Source organism: Sturnira hondurensis, unplaced genomic scaffold (genome assembly GCF_014824575.4).
Source record: "Sturnira hondurensis isolate 20B ecotype Veracruz unplaced genomic scaffold, ASM1482457v3 Scaffold0021354, whole genome shotgun sequence".
Taxonomy (NCBI): domain Eukaryota; kingdom Metazoa; phylum Chordata; class Mammalia; order Chiroptera; family Phyllostomidae; genus Sturnira; species Sturnira hondurensis.
In genome coordinates this window covers 9,574,896-9,597,591 of record NW_028093985.1, presented here as the reverse complement: position 1 = coordinate 9,597,591, position 22,696 = coordinate 9,574,896, and the positions used below count along the sequence as shown (strand labels likewise).

The 22,696-nt window shown below is 38.7% G+C and overlaps 1 protein-coding gene across 3 annotated transcripts in view; it reads right to left on the bottom strand.

The window, feature by feature from the left end:
• The window catches only part of VCAN (versican), a 108,134-nt gene that overhangs the window by 46,471 nt on the left and 38,967 nt on the right, over window positions 1–22,696 (bottom strand). The window contains exon 7 of one of the 3 annotated variants that reach the window (XM_037032232.1): window positions 14,173–17,154. The exons of the other annotated variants lie outside the window; for them this stretch is intronic. Within the exon in view, the coding sequence (XP_036888127.1) occupies window positions 14,173–17,154 (2,982 nt within the window). The remainder of the gene's footprint in view (window positions 1–14,172; window positions 17,155–22,696) is intronic. 3 annotated transcript variants of the gene reach the window in all.

Below are 22,696 nucleotides of genomic sequence, written 5' to 3'. Positions count from 1 at the left end.
AATGTTTCACTAAATGAGAATTCTTAAAGAAAACACAGATACACAATAACAGTTGAAATTACCTTCTGTCCTTTTCCCTAAAGGACTATTCTCACAATTAACCTACGAATAGTCATTGTTTAAGTAAGTTTACTCAACTTCCAAATGGTTTCATTGGCTTCCTTAATATCAGTGAGGGTGAGGGATTGCCTAGGACTCTCAAGTTCATTTTTCCTGCCAACAGATTCTCCACAGATAAATTTATATGTTACCCTCTTAGTGTAGTCAATTGTTCTTATACTTTTAAAAGTCCCACGAAGGTATGGAGGTGAAATCTGTCTTAGCAGAAACAGGTGAAGTCTTTCTTGCCGCAGGTGCTCCCGACATCGCCACCTCACATCTAATCCCTATTCCCATTTGCTCTTGTGTCTCCTCAGTTGTCAAAATTACTTCCTTGCCCCCTTTCCTGTTGCCACCCATCACACGTTATCAGAAAGCTGCAAAAGATATAATCATTGCAACTTCGAAAAGTTCCTTTGCAAGATATGGCGGTAGGGTGAGGTTGGGGGTGAACACTATTGTGTTATTGTGAAAGCAGGTATGTCATTCCAAAATTGTGATCTGCTCTGTTTTGTACTAACAGTGCAACCTGATGGAGCAATTAACGTTTCCACCTCTTAGATGAACACGTCTTTATAAAAAGACTGCTCTACTTTAGAATTTTATCCTAAAGGTAATATAACTTTTATTTGGATTTTAAGAGTCAAACCACAGAACTCTACACAAGTGTGTGTATAATCTTTTCTATGTTTATGTGAATGTATTTTTACAGCTTGCCTTGAATAAACTGGTACCATGGTTAACAGATTTTTTTAGTGGCCTTTCACACCAAGCTTTATTGCTAGCTGACCTCAAATTATTCACCAAGTATTTTTAAGCACTTCATGGTGGAGTTTTGCAGACACAGCACAAGCCTTCCAGTCACACGGCTAGTGGCACAAAACTCAGTTGCTAAAATGCACAGACCCCTCGCTAACGTTCATGTTCTCTTCAGGGAATTTGACAATTTAAGTTTAAGAGCTTTCAATTAAATGTAAGCAATCTACTCAGCAGAAATATAATAAGCCACAAAAAAATCTTATTTTCTCACTTTAAAAACACAATAGACAGCCACACAAAAGGATGTGAGAAATACCTATAGCATTTAAATGGAAAAAACTTGAAGTTTTTAAATATGTTTCAGTTTCCTGACACACACCTACAGATCTAATAACCACTCCGAAACAAATGTTGCCATTTCCTTTATCTTTGATATGTTCTTGATTAAAATAACAAGTTAACTGGCTTCCTACAAAGCAAAGGAAACCACGTGGCATGAATTTCAACCAGATTATCTCAGATATCCTAAACTCTTTGACATTTGTAAGACCTGAGACACTAAAAAAGGTGCCAACTCAGGATACTTAAAAAAATATTGACACAGTAATCAAAATATAAACACCCTCCCCAAATCTTGTCAGGTATTTTTGAATCCTTAATCACCTTAATGATTGAAAACAATGTGATATTTATATCAATATTCAGTCTCTCCCAGAGGTGAGAGAAATCGAAAGGTTAGGAGACCAATATCAACTCTGTGACCCACCTCTCCCCATTTCTTCTGCTAGCTAAGGTGCGCTCAGTGAGTGGCCCTAGGGTGCTATCTGACAGGGACAGCCCCTTCCCGCTGAGCGAAAAGCTCAATATTCTCAATGCATGCGTTTTATGCCCAGAAAGGGATATGTGTGTGTATGTGTGTTTGTGTGAACAACATCAGAGTTTCCGATGGCCTTACTTTAATGCGGCAAACATATTCTGGGGATGATAAATAGGAATAATCTCTTTTCTCAACCTCAAGTAATTCTCTAATAATGCTGCTCCCTTAAGTGGAAAGAACATGTTTAGCTACAGCCTCCTGGNAACAAATGTTGCCATTTCCTTTATCTTTGATATGTTCTTGATTAAAATAACAAGTTAACTGGCTTCCTACAAAGCAAAGGAAACCACGTGGCATGAATTTCAACCAGATTATCTCAGATATCCTAAACTCTTTGACATTTGTAAGACCTGAGACACTAAAAAAGGTGCCAACTCAGGATACTTAAAAAAATATTGACACAGTAATCAAAATATAAACACCCTCCCCAAATCTTGTCAGGTATTTTTGAATCCTTAATCACCTTAATGATTGAAAACAATGTGATATTTATATCAATATTCAGTCTCTCCCAGAGGTGAGAGAAATCGAAAGGTTAGGAGACCAATATCAGCTCTGTGACCCACCTCTCCCCATTTCTTCTGCTAGCTAAGGTGCGCTCAGCAAGTGGCCCTGGGGTGCTATCTGACAGGGACAGCCCCTTCCCGCTGAGCGAAAAGCTCAATATTCTCAATGCATGCGTTTTATGCCCAGAAAGGGATATGCGTGTGTGTGTGTGTGTTTGTGTGAACAACATCAGAGTTTCCGATGGCCTTACTTTAATGCGGCAAACATATTCTGGGGATGATAAATAGGAATAATCTCTTTTCTCAACCTCAAGTAATTCTCTAATAATGCTGCTCCCTTAAGTGGAAAGAACATGTTTAGCTACAGCCTCCTGGTCTCAGTGCGCCTAAGGGGATATCCGTGAGTGTGGGCTCTTCTTGTTTCTAGACAATGCCCAAGAACTCAAGAGTAAGGGTTGGCCCTGGCTGGCGTAGCTCAGTGGATTGAGCGCAGGCCTACGAACCAGCCGATCGAGGTTCGATTCCCAGTCAGGGCACATGCCTGGGTTGCAGGCCGGTTCCTTGCAGGCTAACTACCAGCACGGGACGCACAAAAGGCAACCATACATGGATGTTTCTCTCCCTCTCTCCTTCCCCTCTAAAGATAAATAAATAAATAAAATCTTAAAAAAAAAAAAAAAAAGAGTAAGGGCTTTGCTAGAGAGCATGATCAGGTCATTTGGAGACCCGCAAGCGTGTCTGAACGACAACCAGCTACATGAAAGAGAAGTAAGCCAGGTTATTTGGTTTATGAATGTTTCCTTAAAAGTAGAATAAACAAAAACTAAGGTCAGTGCATTTAATATCTTTTTCACTGTAGTTTTCTAACACTATCAAAACTTACTATAGATAGATAGATAATTACCAGCCTTCCTAACACCAGAAAAGGGCTTTGCTTAGATTCGTGGACTTAAAATTTAAGTAAAACTTCTGACCAAAATAAAACAACTGTCTCTCATAAATAAATACAGGGTGGGGCAAAAGCAGGTTTACAGCTGTGAGTATACAAAATACTTTATTCTCGTATTATTAATTATTAAATTATTTTTCCATCAAACAACTGTAAACCTACTTTTGCCCTACCCATACATACACTTCTTTTCTAAGCTCCCCGAAGTATAGCTCCCAAGCTAAACTTGACCAAACACCATTTTATTTGTAAGTGTGCCTCTTCTTCAAGTCGGTCACCCCTTCCACATGACCTCCTCAAAAATGTGTTCAAATATCTCCACCCACTGTGCCCACATTTCTCTCCTTCCTTCAGGTCCCTGATGTTATTCTCTGCTCCTCCCCACGAGAGGCCAGCAGCTTCATGTCCCTATCTCAGAATCCTCATTTCCACCTTGAACTTCTGCTCCAGAAGAATCTGCCTGTCTCCACCTTGGAATGCTGTATAAATGCCCCTTTGAACCTCACCCATGTATTTATATGAACAATCCAGATGAAGCCCTCAGTTCTCCAGTATATTTTCTCTAAAACTCCTCAGCCCAAACTGGTGCTGCTTTGATTTGCATGCTGCAGACTTATTCATATTGTTTCCTATCTATAAATTCCCTAGTTGTTTTTACATGTCTATCTCACCTCCTTTAAACATGCAATGCTCTTCATACTCTGGCCGCATAGGCCTTCTTTGGGCCATTTAGTTGGAAAAATGTCTACACAGTTATTTGTCATCAAGAATGAAAAAGCTTACATTCTACTTGTTTGATACTTCCTTTAAAAGATTTACATTTTAGACTGAAGAAACTGTTCTTTAGCTGCAATAATAGCCCAATTCTAAAATACAACAACAAAAAAAAACGTGCTGATAACTCAAACCCTAATGACTCCAATGGTTATTAAAAACTCAGGTAACCTGAATGTGCAGACACAGTCTCAGTATTTCTCAATCACTCATTTGCTTTCCAAATCCAGCATATTCTATATAAGCTCATATCAGGGTGATCATTACTGTTTCCCTCAAATGTACATACACACTGTCTACAGTACACATCAATATAGCTAGAAGAATCCTTAAGCCACAGCATAAATAGTTCCTTTTAATTGCCATCTCACAGAGAGAAGGTAACATGGGTACAACACAGTGAGTATGCAGTTCTGGGCAATTTGAGATATATTCTCCACCCTTCAGAATTACTTCTGATTCAAGTACAATTATTCCTGAAACTTTAAAAAACATATCCTAATAATACTTAATTTTACTTTCTTCCTCACTTACAGAGGTCAAGATTCATTTATCATTTGTCACAAAAGCTATACTTCCCCCCAAATGATCAAAGACCACTGTTTCCCTCAGGAGAGACTGATTCATACATATTTTTTCCCTCCTTAAAATTGGTCAAGTACATTTTAAACTGGCAGAGACTCAAAGCAGCCCCTTCCCCAGAAATCTCTGTGTCTCAGCCGGGGCTGTCTGTAGGTCCAAAAGCCTTCAGTTTACTAGTGGTTTTCAACCCTCATTGTGCATCAAAATCACATGGAGTACATTTAAAAACAGATACTACCAATAACAAATAAAGTAAGTTAAAAAAATAGACTAACAAAAAAACAGAAATGCCTCAGCGCCACCACTAGAAATTCAGATTCAAGCTGAGGTAGTGGGTATGTTTATTTGAAGGCTCTCTGATATTTTGAGTGGTAGCCAGGGTGGTCTGGTATTCTGAGTCATAGCCAGGGTTGGAAAGCAGTGTGGACAATCTTCACGTACTGTGTGAATCTCTGGCATTCCTCAAACCCCAGCACGTGAGGGCCTCACGGTAAGTTAGCTGGCTGGTGCCTGCCTGCTGCAGCTCTGGGCCCTCCCAGTAAACTGGGGGGTTCCCTGGGGAGGGGATACATGTTCAGACGTCCCTGTGAGGCCAGTTCTGAGACTCTGCCTGCTAAAGATGCATTTTATATCAAAACATTTAGTACTATGTCTATTTTTTTCCTTTTACTAGGGTATGCAATTTTCCTTTAGTATATATTCTCTTGCTTACTAATTATTTCAAGTGGCCTTCCCAATTAATTTATAGGATGCAATATTTTCTTTCCCCCAGCCACACAGTAGCTTGACTGAATGACTATTTCAACAACCCTGAGGATGGATGTGAAGAGATAGGCAGAGAATATTTAGAATATTTTATCTTCACATAAGAAAATGGCTTCCTTGCAGAGTCGAGTAAGGTGAGGTTGCAACATACTGAAACAATGGTAATTACACTATACTCTATTAAACTATACAGAGTTATACATTTTTATACTTCCTTTTCCTTTTCTCAGCTCAGAAAAACCAACTTTCGGAAACCTTGCATATGCATCATGGCCGAAGCAGCCAGCCCACCCTGTGAGAGACGAGGAGCGCTACCGTGACAACGTCAGGAGAGGAGGCCATTGGCAGCCCATCAGGGTGGTGCACAGGGACCACACGTGTGCACAGCAAGTCTGGGCAGTGTCACCACACAACACGTCAATTGTCATAGATCGAAATCCAATTCAACTCTTCTCTCCCTCCAAATATGCTTTTCTTCCCAGTTTAACATCTCCCACTTAAACTTTAAGTAATTTATGAAGAAATCATTTATGCATGACTGCAATAATTCTAGTAAGTATTTAGAAAGTTCATCATAATTTATTTTCTTTCCAAGAATCAAATTACTCACTTTAAGAATAATTATAGTCTTCTTGCCAATAGATTGGTGTTTCCCTCCTGACTCACACTCAAAAGTCTAAACACTGACATATCTCTCTAAGGAACAACATTTTTTAATGCAATGAATTAGATTCTCTGTTATCCACATGATGCCTCGGGATGAAACAATGCTTTCCATTTTATATCACTCCAATTGTGTTGTCAAAAATCTGAAGCACTTCAATACAAATGAAAAAAATACACACAACAGTTTTCACCAAAACCCATGATGGTCCCTACTGCCCCCACCTTGGGTCCTTCCTGTGATCATTCCATCACTAAAGCACTGAATAACCAACTCTGTTTGCACCTGACAAACTGGTCTCATTGAGGCGTAATGTTTTGTAAACTGACAAAACTAGGCAATCTTGTCATTAAAACATGAAATTTGCAGCTTTACCTCATTAAAATAAAACCTCAGAGAGCATTTCTTTTGCCTTTTCTTTTATCTCTATTGCTCCTCTCACCAGGCATGTCTGTCAGCGACACCCACCAATCCACCCCCCTCCAAAAAAGTGCTGAACCCTGTCTGGGCCTGTGAATACATTTTTTATTCATTGCACAAATGAATGATCTAAGAGCTATTAAGAAAGAAGAATGTAATCCCTGTGTAGAGAACTGGGTGGTTTCCTTGACAACAACAAAAAGACAGCAGGGAATGCCCATGTGTTCTATGAATATGCAAGAAGAAGCTAGGCCCAGTACCTGGAAAAAATTCATAAAGAATTTTTTAAAAAGCTCTTTTTCTCTGGAAAAAAATGAAATTGATAGTTATCAAAATTGTGAACCCAATTTTCACACATAAAATAAAGCAGAAAGCTAATGAATGGTGTATATAGATACTATAGGATTGGTACTATATTTAAATGTTCAATCAAGGCTGCAGCTGCTTCTGATCTGCACCCAAAATGGCATCACCCAAACACCATCCACAGAGGATTAAAATTTTAACAAGCTCTTGCAGTCAAGCAGACACTACAGTATAATTATTTTTGGCTCCCCGCGGTATAAAGCATCTTGAATTTTAAGCGAACTCAGTTTTTGCCTATTTAGTACAAAACAGTCTAAATTTGTCTGCGTGTAAAATTTCAGAATAAAGTAATTCTTAAAGCTGAGAGGGGCTTAATCCGTACTAACCCCCTCCCATGTGCCAGGCACGGTGCTTGGGGCGCTGCTGTCATGGAGTTTTAAATGCGTGATGTGCCCACCACAGCAAGCCCTTGAGGAGGCCCCTTCCCCCTTTAAGCAGTCTAGTGTATTTGTAGTCTTATTATATGTGTTTAAAGTTATAACAACTGGGGCCTAGAGATTAGCAATTTATTCAAGATCAAAACAGATAGCATATAACAATGTTAAGAATGAACCCAGGTCTGTTTCCAAAGCTCTTTCTGCCACATAAACTGCCTCTTTTATGTATCCTATGAAGAAGACTGATTACCCTTCCATTTCATTCAGAATATCACAGTGTGCTTCAAAACTCCAATTCTAGTCTAGAAACTAGTGCATAGTAATGCTTTCACTATTTGTTGACTACGTGAAAAATATATTTGTATATATACATATATCTGCATATACATGATCATCTTTCTTGTTTCATAATCCCTGTGATTTGAAAAAAGAGTATGGATCAAGGTTTAAGAAATATTATTCTTTATATACAAGAATAGCCATTACACCCATTTTACTGGTAGAAAAAAATTGAAAGAGAAATTAAGAAACTCCTGGGTCCACACTGCAGACAATCAAAGGGCAGACTGACTGTTGATTCCCCAGTTTATAGCACCTGTTTCTGCCTCACTATTGATCAAAATTCACTAGACTTAAGATGTCATAAACCTTTAAATCACCTCTTAGGAGCATTGAGCTCACTATTTAAAAAGTACTTTTGAACTTCACAAGTGTGTAACTCTGAACCCTGATACTTCATGAGAATATATTTTGAAGAGTTAAACATACTTAACCTATAGAAGATGCTATCTTTACCAAAAACTACAAGTCACTGAAGAACAGAAAAGTGGTAGGAGAACACTCCCTCCTAAGGAAGTCTGTTGAATGCTTCTGGCTTCCAGGAACCTTCAGGTTTCTAGGTGGATCCTAAGAAGGCAGACCAGGCTCTCGCTGTAATCCAGCTATATTTAGGAAAATGCCGGTTAATACTTGGAGCTGCTTATCCCCACTCAGGAGCCTTTGCTGGGAAGCAATAAGCTGATAGCTGCTTTCCAGTAATTGGTTCTTTTATCTACTCCTCCAACAGGCCCTGGAGGGGCAACAGCTTCCGCCCCCGCCCCCCCCTCCCCCCGGCCTTCACTGATGCCTTCTTTTGCTCACCTCATCTGCCAGTCACAACCAGCACCATAGTACCTAGTGCACCCGGATGTCTTTCTATAATAAAGTTATATTTGATCATGTTAATACTGGTTTCCCAAAATGCATTTAAAGTTCTTGTGACCGGGGCCTATAGTTTATTTTTATTTTGTGCCTCTTACTATCTGTCAAGAAAGTTATGTTGTAGCTTTACCGGAAGATAATACTTGATTGACTACACTCCGGCAGAAGTGTAAGCCTTTCTCCCAAGGTCACTGTCAAGGATAACTAAGTGAAGCTTGTCTTCGGGTAATGCCCCACCTCAGTAGTTATTTTGACATTGGTAAATTTTAACTGCAAATGCCATTTTCAGAAAGAATCGACATTGGGTTGTATTAGGAAGAAGAGAGCAAAGTTTCTTTTAGCCGTCTATGGAACACGTCTTTTATTATTAAACTTTAATCTGTGAAGAAAACAATTTTGATTTCTTAATCTTTTCCTTGAGTTTAGTGGATTCATAAAACATTCAATGAGGATTTTAAAAATTGAGATTCTATGTGAGTTTGTGTGAGTGAGCAGTATGTATATGTATGAGTTATATATACAAAATATTTCACTTAGAAGGACTTTTTTAAAACGCAACTTTGGTCTGTAGTGCAGCACTACTTAATATCAATTGTTAAATGATAATAAATAATTTATATAACATAAATTATTATAATTTGTATAATTAATAAGTTAGAAACACTAAAGTCAGTTCTTTCCTTTATGCTGTAGAAATGAAAGGAGGATAGATAGGCACTTCCTTTTTTCATTATTTGATTGAAAGAAGAGAAACATGATCCTTTCCCAGCCAAGGAGGGAGGAGAAAAGCGTCCTAATTCCCTTCAGAAAAATGTGCTTCTCTGCTGGGGAGCCACAACCGGTGCCCAGCAGAGGGAACCATTCGTGTGTGTATGTGTGTGTGTGTGTGTGTGTGTGTGTGTGTGTGTGTGTGAGCACCAGCCCCAACCACTCTTAGGGATGCGCCCCAGAATTCTGTAGGGAACAGCCGCCTACAACCAGAATTACTGATCTCAGCCCGCTGTTCTCTTGCCGCAACAGGTCTCTGAAGAGCATACATAGTCCCGTACAGTACCTGCCAACTACACCTGAGTCACATAGTCTTAACAGTTGCCTAGAAAGCCACCAAAAAGCCAGTCTTCTCAGAGTCTGTGCTTTTTAAAGAACTGATGGAGAGGTCAGCACCTGAGCCAACAGGAGGTCATCACTCCTAGGAGTTCGTCAGATGAGAAATTCCTCACCACAAAACTGCTCCAAGGAGCACCAAGGCTGTCAGCCCCTGAGGCCTGGCCCAGTGTGCCTCCATCTGACCACCTGCAGTACTTTCTTGAATTGTCCCAGAAATCATCTCTGAGACTTAGACATCATAACATACATAAAGCCTAGTCCGAAAGACTCAAGCTCTCAGTGTGAGCTGGGTGGTGATTTAGCCCTGCACACACGTGACACTCGCAACCTAAGCACTTAGATCACACAAAGGCATCGGCAGCATTGAAACCAGAGTCGCCATCCGATCTGCTTTACCAGAATCATACGGAGTTATCCAGAAATGAGTGCTAACAAATCTGCATCGCTGTGAGAGATGCAGTGAGGGAACATATTGATAATCAGACCAATTTTTTTTACTTTAGAAAATCAATTCATCCAGGAGTGAGTAATTGCTCTGCCTTGTTTTGAATGATCTAAATAACATAATTCTCCTTTTTGCTCTGTCATGAGGTGCACATTATTTTAGAAACTACCCAAGGGCCTAAGGGGGAGGTCTCAGGACAGTGGGCTCCTTTCTCTGCTCTCAGACATTAACCAGAACAGCCATTCTTTCCTCTGCTCAAAAAATAGGAAAGTTCTGAGTAAGATTTTCTTTGAATAAGGTAACCTGATCCTATAACAAAAAATAAAACATGAATGTTTACATAATTTCAATAAAAATAAATTATATGTGTTTAAAATTTACACGAGACTACCTTGCATTAAAAAAAAACCTTTTCAAAAATGATGACTGTGTAATCAATAATCTAAAGATTGGCATTTGCCCATCTGTCTCCTGTTCTCAGAGCCAATGCCCCTTCTTCCTTACCCTCTCCTCAACACTATCATATTCACACCATAAACCTCTAGCTTTATTTATATTTCTCAAATGTATAAACAAAAATGCAGGAGGGATTAACCACATGGGAGTTACTGCTGAATGATGTAGCAATTATGGAGTCATAATTCTCACTGAGGAAACTGGGCAAAATGCATTCTAATGACATGGCCAAAATGATCTTACTTAAGATCTCATTAATATTCAATATTATTACATTGAGTATTTTATATACCTTAATATTATATCATCATGGTTTAATATTGACTTTACACTTGCCTTGCACTCAGATTTATATTAATATAAATGGTCAAACTAGCAAAAAATATCTGACAAGAGAAATAACATCAAACTGGCCTGACACATAGTATGTAGCTTATATGAACTTGTTTTTAAAAAGAACTTAATAAGCACCTATGTTAAAGTTATTATTGTGAGCATCTGCATTGTAATATTTGCATATTTCCAAGTTATTCCTTGATTTAGACACACCAGTATATCAAGTTTTTTTTTAAATCATTAAAAGTTCTATCACACTAACTTGTAGTATTTCAGACGATTTGGAGAAAAAGCATTCTTTCTCTTTAAAGGCCCAGAATTGAAGGAAATCTCCCTACCATCATTAACCCCCATAGACTTCATACATGTTCACAAAGAAAACTTTTTAATAATTTTTCAAAATGCAGGTGTGCAAATTACCCCTGAAACAGACAGGAGTCATGTTTGCAGTGTCCCCTGAACCACTGTTAAATACGGCCCACAGCACTTTTCAGCTCATAAAACTTTTATGAGCTGAAAAGTTCCTTCGGATTTTTTTAACTGCCAACTATTGCTGCCTTCCAGCAACAGCACCTTCATTGCTATTAAGATCCATTTGAACAAACACAACATTAATGTGTCCTGAGTAGCATGTTTAGTTTCATAGTACTAAAAAAATGTATCAAGATTTACATGACTCACTGAGTGCAGCAAAAAAAAATTATGAATGTCTCAGTTTAGTGTAGCTTGGGTGGTATCTCTGCTTACTTAGATCTACAGTACACGTAGAGGTCACGTCTATGTTTGTGAATAGAGTTATACAAGTTCACGCATATACCAAGGATTTTCCAGTCTGGAAAAATGTGCCTCGATACATAAAATGGTTGGTTTTCCAGGCACATATGTATTTTTCTTTATTTATGTACACCTGCCTTAGAACTCATTAATTTAACATCTGTTTTAGGTCTTTCCCTTGCCAAATTTCAAAATGCTTGAGAAATTTGATTTCTCATAGGAAACAAATAAAAGTAAAAGTAAGCAGTTGGATCTGAGTTAATTTCATTGTCTTATTAAACAATGCTTTTAGTCATACAGAAATGGCACATATAAACTACACAAAAATGATTCAAGAGAGAGTGAGAAAGGTGGGGAGGGAAGGGGGAAGAAGGGGAGAGAAAGACATATGAAGGGAAGAAATTAGGTAGATATAGGCCCAAACCACCCAGACAATAGAATCCTACCCTTATGGAGGAAACTGTATTCTCTTTCTACAGATCTTTCTGACCATCTGTTACTAATGCTACACAAAAATTAGTCTGAAGACAAATCACAGTCCTGTGCTTTAAGAGTGGAAGAAGAGAGTCCTGGCTGGTGTAGCTCAGTGGATTGAGCACAGGCCTGCGAACCACACGATCGCGGTTCAATTCCCAGTCAAGGCACATGACTGGGTTGCAGGCCAGTTCCCAACAGGGGACTCACAAGGCGCAACCATACATTGATGTTTCTCTCCCTCTCTCCTTCCCTTCCCCTCTAAAGATAAATAACTAAAATCTTAAAAAAAAAAAAAGAGTGGAAGAAGAGGAAACACATAGTCGCGGCTCCCAGGCCCAGCTGAATGAAGTCCGCCACTCACTGTAAATATGCACCTTTGTATAAACAGTTTCTGAGGTAGGTCACCCAGACCCTCCATTTCAAGTAACCATGTATAAACTCAGGTTTTCTTTTGCTATGACTGCCAGTCCTTCCAGGGAGATTCAGTTTTACTTTTCTGCTTTGTAATTTGATCACTCTAACCTTAACACGGTTTCCCATTTAAAAGGATTTTCAAATGTAGAGCATTTTTTTACTGGTTTCTAGATTATTTGACTGAATGTTAATACCTACACTAATAAAAGAGTAATCTAAATTGGGAAAAACTGCTGCATAGTCATTCAAATGTATTTTTTAATTCTCAAATTAAGTGTTGGCAGTAATTCCTTTTTACTTCACTTCTTTCTTTTTCATATCAATAGCTACTTTTCATTTTTCCAGCCCTGCTAACAGCTACCTTCATTCCCACTACCTGGTGACTCATCTTCTCATGCCAACCCCAATTTCAAGAGGCAGGAAAGGAATGTAGGAAATACGCTATGGTCTCTAAGAAACAGCATCGTTAGTAAGAAAATAATGCTCCAACCCTGGCTACTTTCAACTGTATCAGAAAGTGAAGATTCACTTCAACACTCCGGGAATGCATTCCCTTCTCTATGTTTCACTCCCTTGGCAAGAGCTCTAAAAACACTGCGAAAGTTCTAGACAGGAGAAGTCATGAAGTTTCCACCACAGCACTGGAAGCTAATAGACCAGTAGGGTTACCTGTTTGCTCCCAACAGGTGTGCTCCTAAGAACTCTAAGGAGGGGGGCATCACTTCCAAAAAATGACATGCCGAGGGGAATACCTCAACAGTAAGAGAAACCATGCTTTAAAAAAGACTCTCCTCCAGTCCTACTTCTCAAGGAAAAATTCACTGTTAAAAAGAGAATACAGCAACTTAACTAAAGTCAAGAGCCATGACTCGTATCCTAGAGACAAACAAACCTGAACTGATCTACTGAACTGTATGTGCTATGTAGGCTCAGCTTAGCTTACCAAAATGAAAAGATGATGTGGTCTGACCTTTAGGAAAAAAAAACGTTATGTTTTATAATGCAAATTGTAAGTATTCATCCATGTGAAAATATGGTTTTTAAGCATTTTACCAAAGATAAATATAATATTTGAGCAAAATAGAAGGCATTGCAAATATCCCTATTAAATCTTAAAATAAATAACATTATAGCTGGTTCTAGGGAGCAGAAGTAATGCTGATATTGACACAATGAATTATAGCATTTTCCAGAACTGAGCTAGACTGTATTCATCCTAAGTATTTAAAGCCTCATTAAAATACCCAAGGACAACAGCTTAAACACATGTTAAACTGCCATGAAATAACATTTGAACGGAAGACATATTACCCACTCCCACAAGTCACGTAATAAACCTGCAAAATCCTGGAAAGAAAAACCATTGCAAACCTTTAGATGTCTTTCTGTCAACCCTAGGGATATGAAATACAGTTTTAATTGTCCACAGTGTGAGTACTGAAGGTTAATAGTTAAAGACCAATGGAATGTTAACACAGTCTAGTACTACACTTGAGTAGTAATGCATGGAGAGACACTGAAATTAAAAACACTTTGTTCTGCATGTTTTGAAGTGATGTAACATGATGGTTTGGTTATATTAGATGACAAAGCAGGGCTTCTTATAATGTTTAAAATAAAATGGTAATCTAACATTCTTCCAAACTGTTTAACATATTCTTTCAATACTTGTACAAATATGTGAAGCTAAAACACAGAATTTTTCCACACTCCAGTTATCTTCTAATGGCAGCATTTGGTATGTTGATATTCTTTTTTCCAAAAGCAATTTTCAAAATAAAAAGCTGATTGCCTTCACTGGTATGTCTAGAAAGCAAAGACTTACCTGTCTTGTTTTCTCTGACCTCAATAATATAAATATTTATATCAGTGTGGAGTTTGGTCCCTGTTGGGGGTTCTGGAGTGGGGAGTGCCTGAGGTCTGAAGGCCTCTTTGCCTTCCACAGTGGGTGGTCTTGCTGGCTGTGTAACAGAAGGGGGACTTGGAGTTGTGAAATAGTCTTTATCGATGCCAGTTTCCGTTTCCTTGGCTACAGTATCTTTAAGGGTAGTGGGAGGGACACGAGATGTTGATTCTGCAATGGTGACCATGTCACTGGTTGTTTCTTCACTGGGCTCCCTGTCAACGAGAGGCGGTGTCTCCGTGGAGGCCGAAGATGGCTGGAAGGTTGAAGCTGTGTGAAGTCCGTCTGCTGAACTAAAGGCAGTGGCAATCTCACTTGGAACTGTCGTTTCCATTGTTGGAAATTCTGGGAGTTCTGTGGCTTTGGGCTTTTCGAGTGATCCTGAGCTTAACTCAAAATAATCTAAGGATGTTTTCTTCTTTTTCTTAGTAATAGTTTCTTCCATAAGCTGGGTATCATCGGTGCTTAAAGGCAACACAATTCCTCTTGGGCTAGTACCTTCTGTTTCATACTTTTGTTCAGCCCCTGGACTTAAAAATACCTCTGGCCCCATGCTTGGTGTTTGCGCTACCACACCGTCTGCTTTTGATTTGTGCTCAGTGATAGCTCTAGGTGGATAAGACATCGTGTGTTCAATTTTTCCAATGGGAGTTGTTTCTAAAATTGGGACTCTCCCAGAACTCATCACTAATCTGTCTTCAGAAACAGTATATACTGACCCATCACTTTCCTGTTCATCCCAAGGTGCTGTTGCCTCCTTGGCTGTGCTGCCTGTGGAACCGAGAGCAGGAACTGCTTTCTCTAGAGTCTTATCTTTCCAAGGGAATTCTTCCTGAGTTGTTCCCTGGGTAATGCCTGGTGGTGTTCTTATAGTTTCAGGAGAAATAGCCTGACCAATGGCATTTATGTCTTGAGAGGGTTCACCTAGAAACTCACCTTCTGATGGAACAGAAGGTACCAACGCTCCCCAATCTGTCTTGGGAATTAGAGAAAGAGGAACAATATAGGAAGTGTTTGCATAAGTAGTAGGCTCGTGGGTGGGGCTGTGATTAACAAATGCTGATCCTTGCACATCTGAAGTGTGTGCCAACTGGGGGACAGTAGCTACAGTCTTAGAGACATGCGTTTCTTCTCCTTCACCCAAAGCACTTCCTTCTATGGTTGCCTGTGCAACTTGATCATCCGTGCATGGGACAGGTAGATCTCTCTCTTCAGTTGTAGAATCTCTCAAAGTTGACTTTTCTATAATGCTAATCGATGTCGTGGGCTGAAACCTGACTGTGGATTTCCCATCATCTGTTGTGTCTTTCTCAGTAAACCTCTCTAATGGTTTTTGAATACTACCTGGGATGAGAGTAAACTCATCTCCTCCATCCTGAGTGAAATTTGAGATGCCTTCATCCTTCCCGCTCACTCTTGGAGTGCTGAGTAAGGCCGGGGGCAATTTCCGAGAGCCTGCCTGCTCTGTGGACCCTAACGGCACTGAGGTTGTATTATCTTCATCCCGTGACCATTTTGATACAGTGACTACCTCCCCATTCAAAGTGCTATGGGCCGAATGGACGGTTGTAACACCCTCATCATACTTTGTGGTATCTCGATAGTCATTTGTTTCTAATCCAACTGAAGTTCTTGTAAAGTCTTCCTCTGCATCTCTTGCCTCTGTTGGTGCCACACTCAGCTTTGTTGGTGTCAGTGGTGGCGAATCAAAGGATGTGGTCATTTCCACCAAAGACTCCGTGAGATGAATTTGCTCTGAGGAAGCTGTGGAGAACTTCATTCCAGAGAAGCCTTCTTCCTCTATTTTTCCCATAAGTGGATCTTTGGTGATCTTTTCCTGTATCGCATTATTGGCATAAGTATCTGTTCTCATCTCTGTTACTAGTGTTTCTGTTCTTTCTCTTCCTTGTGTCATTTCTGTGTGTGAAGAGGGATGAATGACTGTGGGTATTACCTCAGCTAGTATTTTATCACCAGAATAAGGAAACAATTCTACAACTGTATGATGCTGTGATGGGAAAGGTGTGGTGGATATATACTGGCCAAAAAAATCTTCAGTTTTCTTACCATTAATTTGGTTTTCTTCCCAGTTGTCCTTGGGCGAACCATCACTGTCAGGCACAACTATAGGTGAGACAATCGTTGATGCTGAAACTGACTTCGTGTCCTCTAATTGAGTGGGGGAGGTATCTTCTGACATCTTTGACACTGTGATGACTTCAGGTATTTGGCTAAAGACTGAGGTGCTCTGGCCAGACGTAACTGTAAATGTTCTGTCTTCACCACCATCTTCTTGGGTTGTGGTCACTGATTCAGAAGTAGTATGCACTGTTTCCTTTCCAGTTTTGGATTCCAGGGTCATTGTTGTAGACACAAATGGTGTTTCCGTTACAGTGAATTCTTTGGAAGTAATGAGCTTTGAGACTTCCATAGATGTTACCAAGGGACCCACTTCTATTGGTTCAATCTGTGTAACTGATTCTTGTGTTTGTATGTCTTCCATGACGCCATCCCATGAATCAGTAGCATGATCATAGATGACAGTTGTACTTTGGGACACGTCTTCCTTAACTTCAGGTATGTCCGGCTTCCCAAGTGGTCCTGCAGTAAAAGCTGAGTAATAGTCCTCATCCCAAGGCTTCTTGGTACTCACAGCAGGTGTGGGTGTTTCAGTGGCTGACATGTGTATGACAGCTGGAGACCGGACTGTGGATTTCTGTTCAAAATTGACCATGTTTCCCACAGAAGTTAACTTTGTTGTAATGATGGGTAAGTCAGTGATTAAAGGGGTGATTGGTATATTTCTGTCAGGTACCATTTGTAGTTCTTTGGATAAACTGTGTGATGCAGTTTCTGTAAGGATATTCAGATCGATGGTTGTAGCCTCTGATATATTCTGTTTAGCTAGAAAATAATTTCAGAGAGTTGATTAGACAAGTCACTAATAAGAAGCTGCACGTCCAGTGTTGTTAAGTGCTGCTGTATATTTGGGGGTGACCTAAAAGTGTTTTTGATGGAGGAGAGTCTAAAAACTATACTGGTTAAACTCAATGACAACTGAACATTTAATAGGCACCAATTGATCACTTGTTTCACATTGCAAGGTTATCATTGCTTTTACCCATCGATATGATTAACTGTTCTTGGTTAAGGAAATTGAATATTATATCATTTTAAGATCAGGAGATGTCTAAAAATGTATAAATGCAGAGTTCAGAAATAATAGGTAGGTGATCTATCAGAAACTACTGCAGCAACTTGAAACCTAGTTGGAGAACTTAGTACTAATATTCTGGAAGCTTCTGTACTGGGCCACAAGGTTTTCCCCTCCTTCTCAAGCTGCATAATATCTCAGGGGAGAGGGAGTGCNTTGCAAGGTTATCATTGCTTTTACCCATCGATATGATTAACTGTTCTTGGTTAAGGAAATTGAATATTATATCATTTTAAGATCAGGAGATGTCTAAAATGTATAAATGCAGAGTTCAGAAATAATAGGTAGGTGATCTATCAGAAACTACTGCAGCAACTTGAAACCTAGTTGGAGAACTTAGTACTACTATTCTGGAAGCTTCTGTACTGGGCCACAAGGTTTTCCCCTCCTTCTCAAGCTGCATAATATTCTGGAAGCTTCTGTACTGGGCCACAAGGTTTTCCCCTCCTTCTCAAGCTGCATAATATCTCAGGGGAGAGGGAGTGCCTCAGATTACAAAACAACAAAAAGCCACATCAAATGTACCCAAGTTACATATAAACTATTTTACGGTCCATAACACGGAGGGTGTCATAAAAACAGGATATTAAACTTTTTAATACCACCCTTCACTTGACTCCAGGTGTTGGACATTTGTCTTCCCCTCCTTTCAACTCCAGTGTAGCCTTGTTTCTAATAAATAATAATAAAATGTTTCTGGCAGAGGCTGCTTGGTATTTATTGTCGTTCTACCTTTTGTTCTATGTTCTACATACTATGTTTATAACTCTTAAAGGTCTTGGTTCCAGGCCTACTTTAGCATGAAACCCAAACGTAGAGCAGGAAATAAAGTACCCACATGATATATTTTAAGTCTGTAATTACAAATCACTGGAAACAACCCTGAACATTAGAAAGAATAGGCTCAGGCAATAAAAAGTAACCTGTCATCATAAAATGCTACATTATAAGGCATCCAAATTTACAGAGAATGGCCTGGCCTGTTGAAAGAAATTTAAACTGTGTATAAAAGCAACAGTGTTATAGACAAGATTCCCTCTTAACGTGGGAAAGTACAGCAGCTTAGTACAGGAAGATTCTGTTATTTTTCCCCCAAATTCAGACTTTCAGAAATCAAAAACTACCCGCCACTAAACCCTGAAGGAACTCTTCTGAGGAAACCTTAATTGTTGTTTTGCTATATCCTTTACCACTTAGAACTAGTCGTATGGGTAACGCCTGTCCCCCTGGCAGGAGTTGCAAGGTCTGCCGTACCTATGCCATCTTGTGTCTTACTCTCAATAATCCCCAAACAGAAGTCCCCGGGAAGCAAAATGGGATACCTCTGAGCTCCTTCAACTGTGTTAAAACTTAATTTTGTCAGTGAAACTGTTCTGGATGAACAGAATGGTAAATACATGTCATTATATGCTTGTCCAAAACCACAGAATATACAACACAAAGAGTGAACCGCATATAAACTATAGGCTCTGGCTGTTGTGATACATCCCCATGGACCCATCAACTGTGTGAACATGGAGGGGATGTGGGTAGTGGGGGGGCTATGCTGGGTGGGGGCAGGCACCCAGGAGTCACTGAATTGTTCACTTCATTTTGCAGTGAACCTAAAACTGCTCTAAAAAATAAAGTCTACTTAAAAATTTAATAATAAGATGGTGTTATTTTGTTGTACATCAGACTTCAACTGTCATAGCCCAGATTCACCAACTTCATAATAAAAGCTTGGTGATTATTTACATTATGGTGCACTTAAATAATCCTTACAGTCTGTAACTATTTATCCTTTTGTAGTTAAACAACACTAAACTTAAAAAAAGACTTCAACTCATCAAACTGTTAAATATCATTTTTCTTTGTTTTAAAGGAAACCTTTTTCTTCATTCATTTACCAGAAGAAGCTTTATTATATTTTGATTGATATGAGCAAGTTAAGGAACCAAAGTGTGGTTGACTATTTTTCTTTTAATTCAATTATCTATATCCTCTAAAATTCCATAACTGTTACCTCACTTAACTGCCAAATATCATGTTTGTCTTATAACTGCATTCTTTTGGGAAATAGTAAAATGTACATACAGAGAAAGCTCCCATGCAAACATAACATAAGGTCTTAGGACACTGCATATTAGAAAGAATTAATCATATTACTAACAACAAAAAAGGCAATCTTGTTTTTTCGCTCTGAGCATCTCCATGGCTGATGAGGTTAACGTTATAGGAGGTGACAACTGCATTAGAGACACACAGGGAGCCTGGGAATCAGGTTTCCATTCATTCCAACCTGAGTTCCGTGCTAGCAACTTCTACAGTGCTATGAAAAGACTTGTACAGCATTTGAAAAGTGAAGGGCTCAGATGGAAATAAACTAAATAACTATGTTACTGTCAATTATTACTGTAGCATTTGGATTGGCTTCATCGAGGCCTGGCGCACAGTGAAGGGACTTAATACGTCTCAGAGCATCTCCTTTACAAAGCCAGGAGTTATGTGATTTAAAAAAAAAAAAAAAAAGAACAATGACTTTCAAAAAATTTAGAGCCCTGTTAAAATTTCTGCCTATAATTAAGTTAATTAATTATACTATTTGAAATGAAAAACCTCAGACTTCCTCTTGGGGTTGGATGAATGTTATATCAGTTTAACAGCTGATTTCCATCATAACTCAGTATATCTCCTCATCTGTGCCATTTGTTTCAAGCATTTCCCCCACCCCCAAAAAAATAATTTTTAAAAATATAAATATGTCTGAAGAGGTATCATAAATGTTGCTATAATAATGATGATCATTAGATAGGCGAGGACACAATGCCAGCGGGAGGCGCATTCCCGTGGAGAAGTTTCTGTCTTGGAAAACCGCCAGTGTCCTCCCAACTTCATTGCTAGGGAAGCCACAGAAATCAGCACAAGAAGCTCCCTTCCAACCCTCGCAGCTGTCTGCCACACAGATGGTTCACATCACTGTATTTGTGGCATTTTATGTCATGCGGACTATCTGTGCTTCTGTTGTTAGACATCAGGCAGATTTTTCCAATAAAATATAAAAGCCCTATTAGCAGCACGCTCATTGATTTAACTCATGCCCACACTACCTACATTACAGGTAAACGACTAATTTCAATTTAGTTCTTCTGATTAAATGTTTTATGTATAAATAATTACAAGCATAAGGATTCACAAATAAAGTGGATATCCAATAGGTTGCTTCTGGGTTCATTGCTGGGAAAAGTATAGGTTGAAACTATGAGATTAAAATTCAAACTTTTAAAACAAGTTTTATGAATGAGTGAATGCTAACAGATTCAAATTCAATAAACAGAAAACACTTTAAAAATACCAATCAGAGAAGGATAACTGTTGGTGCCTATAGTCAGATTAGAGGGCACAAAAAAGATACACTGGCTGTAGGTTAGAAGGGCCGGCCAAGTTTAAAAGTAAACAAATAGTAAGTGAGATAGCATCCGCACCGGTGGGTACTCACTCAGCCTTGCTGCTTTTAGTTCCAAGTGTGACCAAAGAGAGGGATGTGAAAATAAGGAGGATTCAAAGCAAGATCACATGGGTGGTTGGGGGTCTAGACCTTGGAACTTCAAAAGCAGAACATCGTTTCAGTTGAGGGACAACTGAACAACTGTGTTCAATAATAAAGATGGATGTTGTTTATTGTGGATTTTGGTTTCTAACTGAAAAAGAAAAAATGGTTCAAACTCTGATATGATGGATTTAGATAATTAGAAAAAACTCTGAGTGATGGTAACAGGGTATTAGAATGGCTTTTCTAGGAAACATGCTCTACTCCCTGTCTTGGAAATCATTAATAATATCAAATTAGAGACTATCATATCTTGAATGCTTTTGATTCACTTAAATTTGGAGATGTACGGGTGATCTTTCAAAGCCCTATTTAACACTGACTTTCACATTACCTGCTCAACTCTGAGGTCACAGAAAAATCAAAAGTATACAATTTAGTTTAATCATCACAGGGCGATACAGAAGAAAACTTTATTTCACAAAGATGTTCATTTACTGGTTTTTAATAACTACTGGACAAAAATAAATTCTAGTTCTATGCATTATCAGCCATTATTAATGTTTTATTCAATGATTTTAGAAGAAAAAGGGAATTATAGCAAAGTGAGATTTCTTATTGTTCATTCACTAAGAAGTGGCTATAAAAACACTTTCTGCATTTGGTAAAAGCAAACCAGAAACATGATTATATTTCTAAATTCCTCTATTTTATCCAACCAACTGTACATCTCTGAAATCACTTGGAACTGTCGCTAAGGCTACAACCCCTGCAAAAATTACCCTACAGAATTCAGTCACTACCCTACTGTGTGGGAAAAGTGGACGGCAGTCAAGTCGTTTGAGAATATTTTTTCAAATTAAAATATACATATATACAGTGTAGGTCAAAAGTAAGTTTACAGTTGTTTATGTGAAAAATAATATAATAATATGTAATAACACAAGAGTAAACTTTTGTTTTGTTGTGAAAACACAACTGAAAACCTACTTTTGCCACACCCCACATATTAAAAGAAGCTTTGAAAATTGAATTAGAAATGTGGGGAAACTGGCGGCATGTGTGTGCTTTAAGGAAGATTCTTATGTTATGACTAAACATTCTAAGCCTTTCATGTGCTGAATAAATTTTTAATGTGGCAGGGTCTTAGGTAGAGAAGAAAAAAACAAAATTCTAGCCTCTGGCTAAGGTGGAACAACAATCAAAATGTGGGCCATTATATTTATAAGTTATATATGTCCAAGTTACATAGATTTAAATGAATTAGACAGAAAACAGTAGAACTAACCTTTCCAACTTTTAAAGATTTTTATGTAGATTTTTAGTAGGTGATTTTTCTATTGGAATTTAAGTACCTTGCTACTTCATACATTCATGTGAATTTCTCATGCAAACAAATAATTTAAAACACATCAGGATGAATTCTTTATGGCTCCAGACAGGGTTTGGTTTAAATTTTACCCTTGTGGAGAAAAACTGTTTAACAAGTGCCAGTTTTATAAAGCACACAAAACGTACAATCCAGCAACTAGTGATGTTGGAGAATTCTACCCCTTGCCTAATTTCACCTCTCTAATCCCTTCACCCCAACACACAGCGTCCCATGTTGTCCTTCAATTACGTCAGCCATCATGTGACACTCATCACAGCGCCTGAACTACTTAAAAATCACTGCTATGAGAATGTGTCTTTCTATTTTTAGG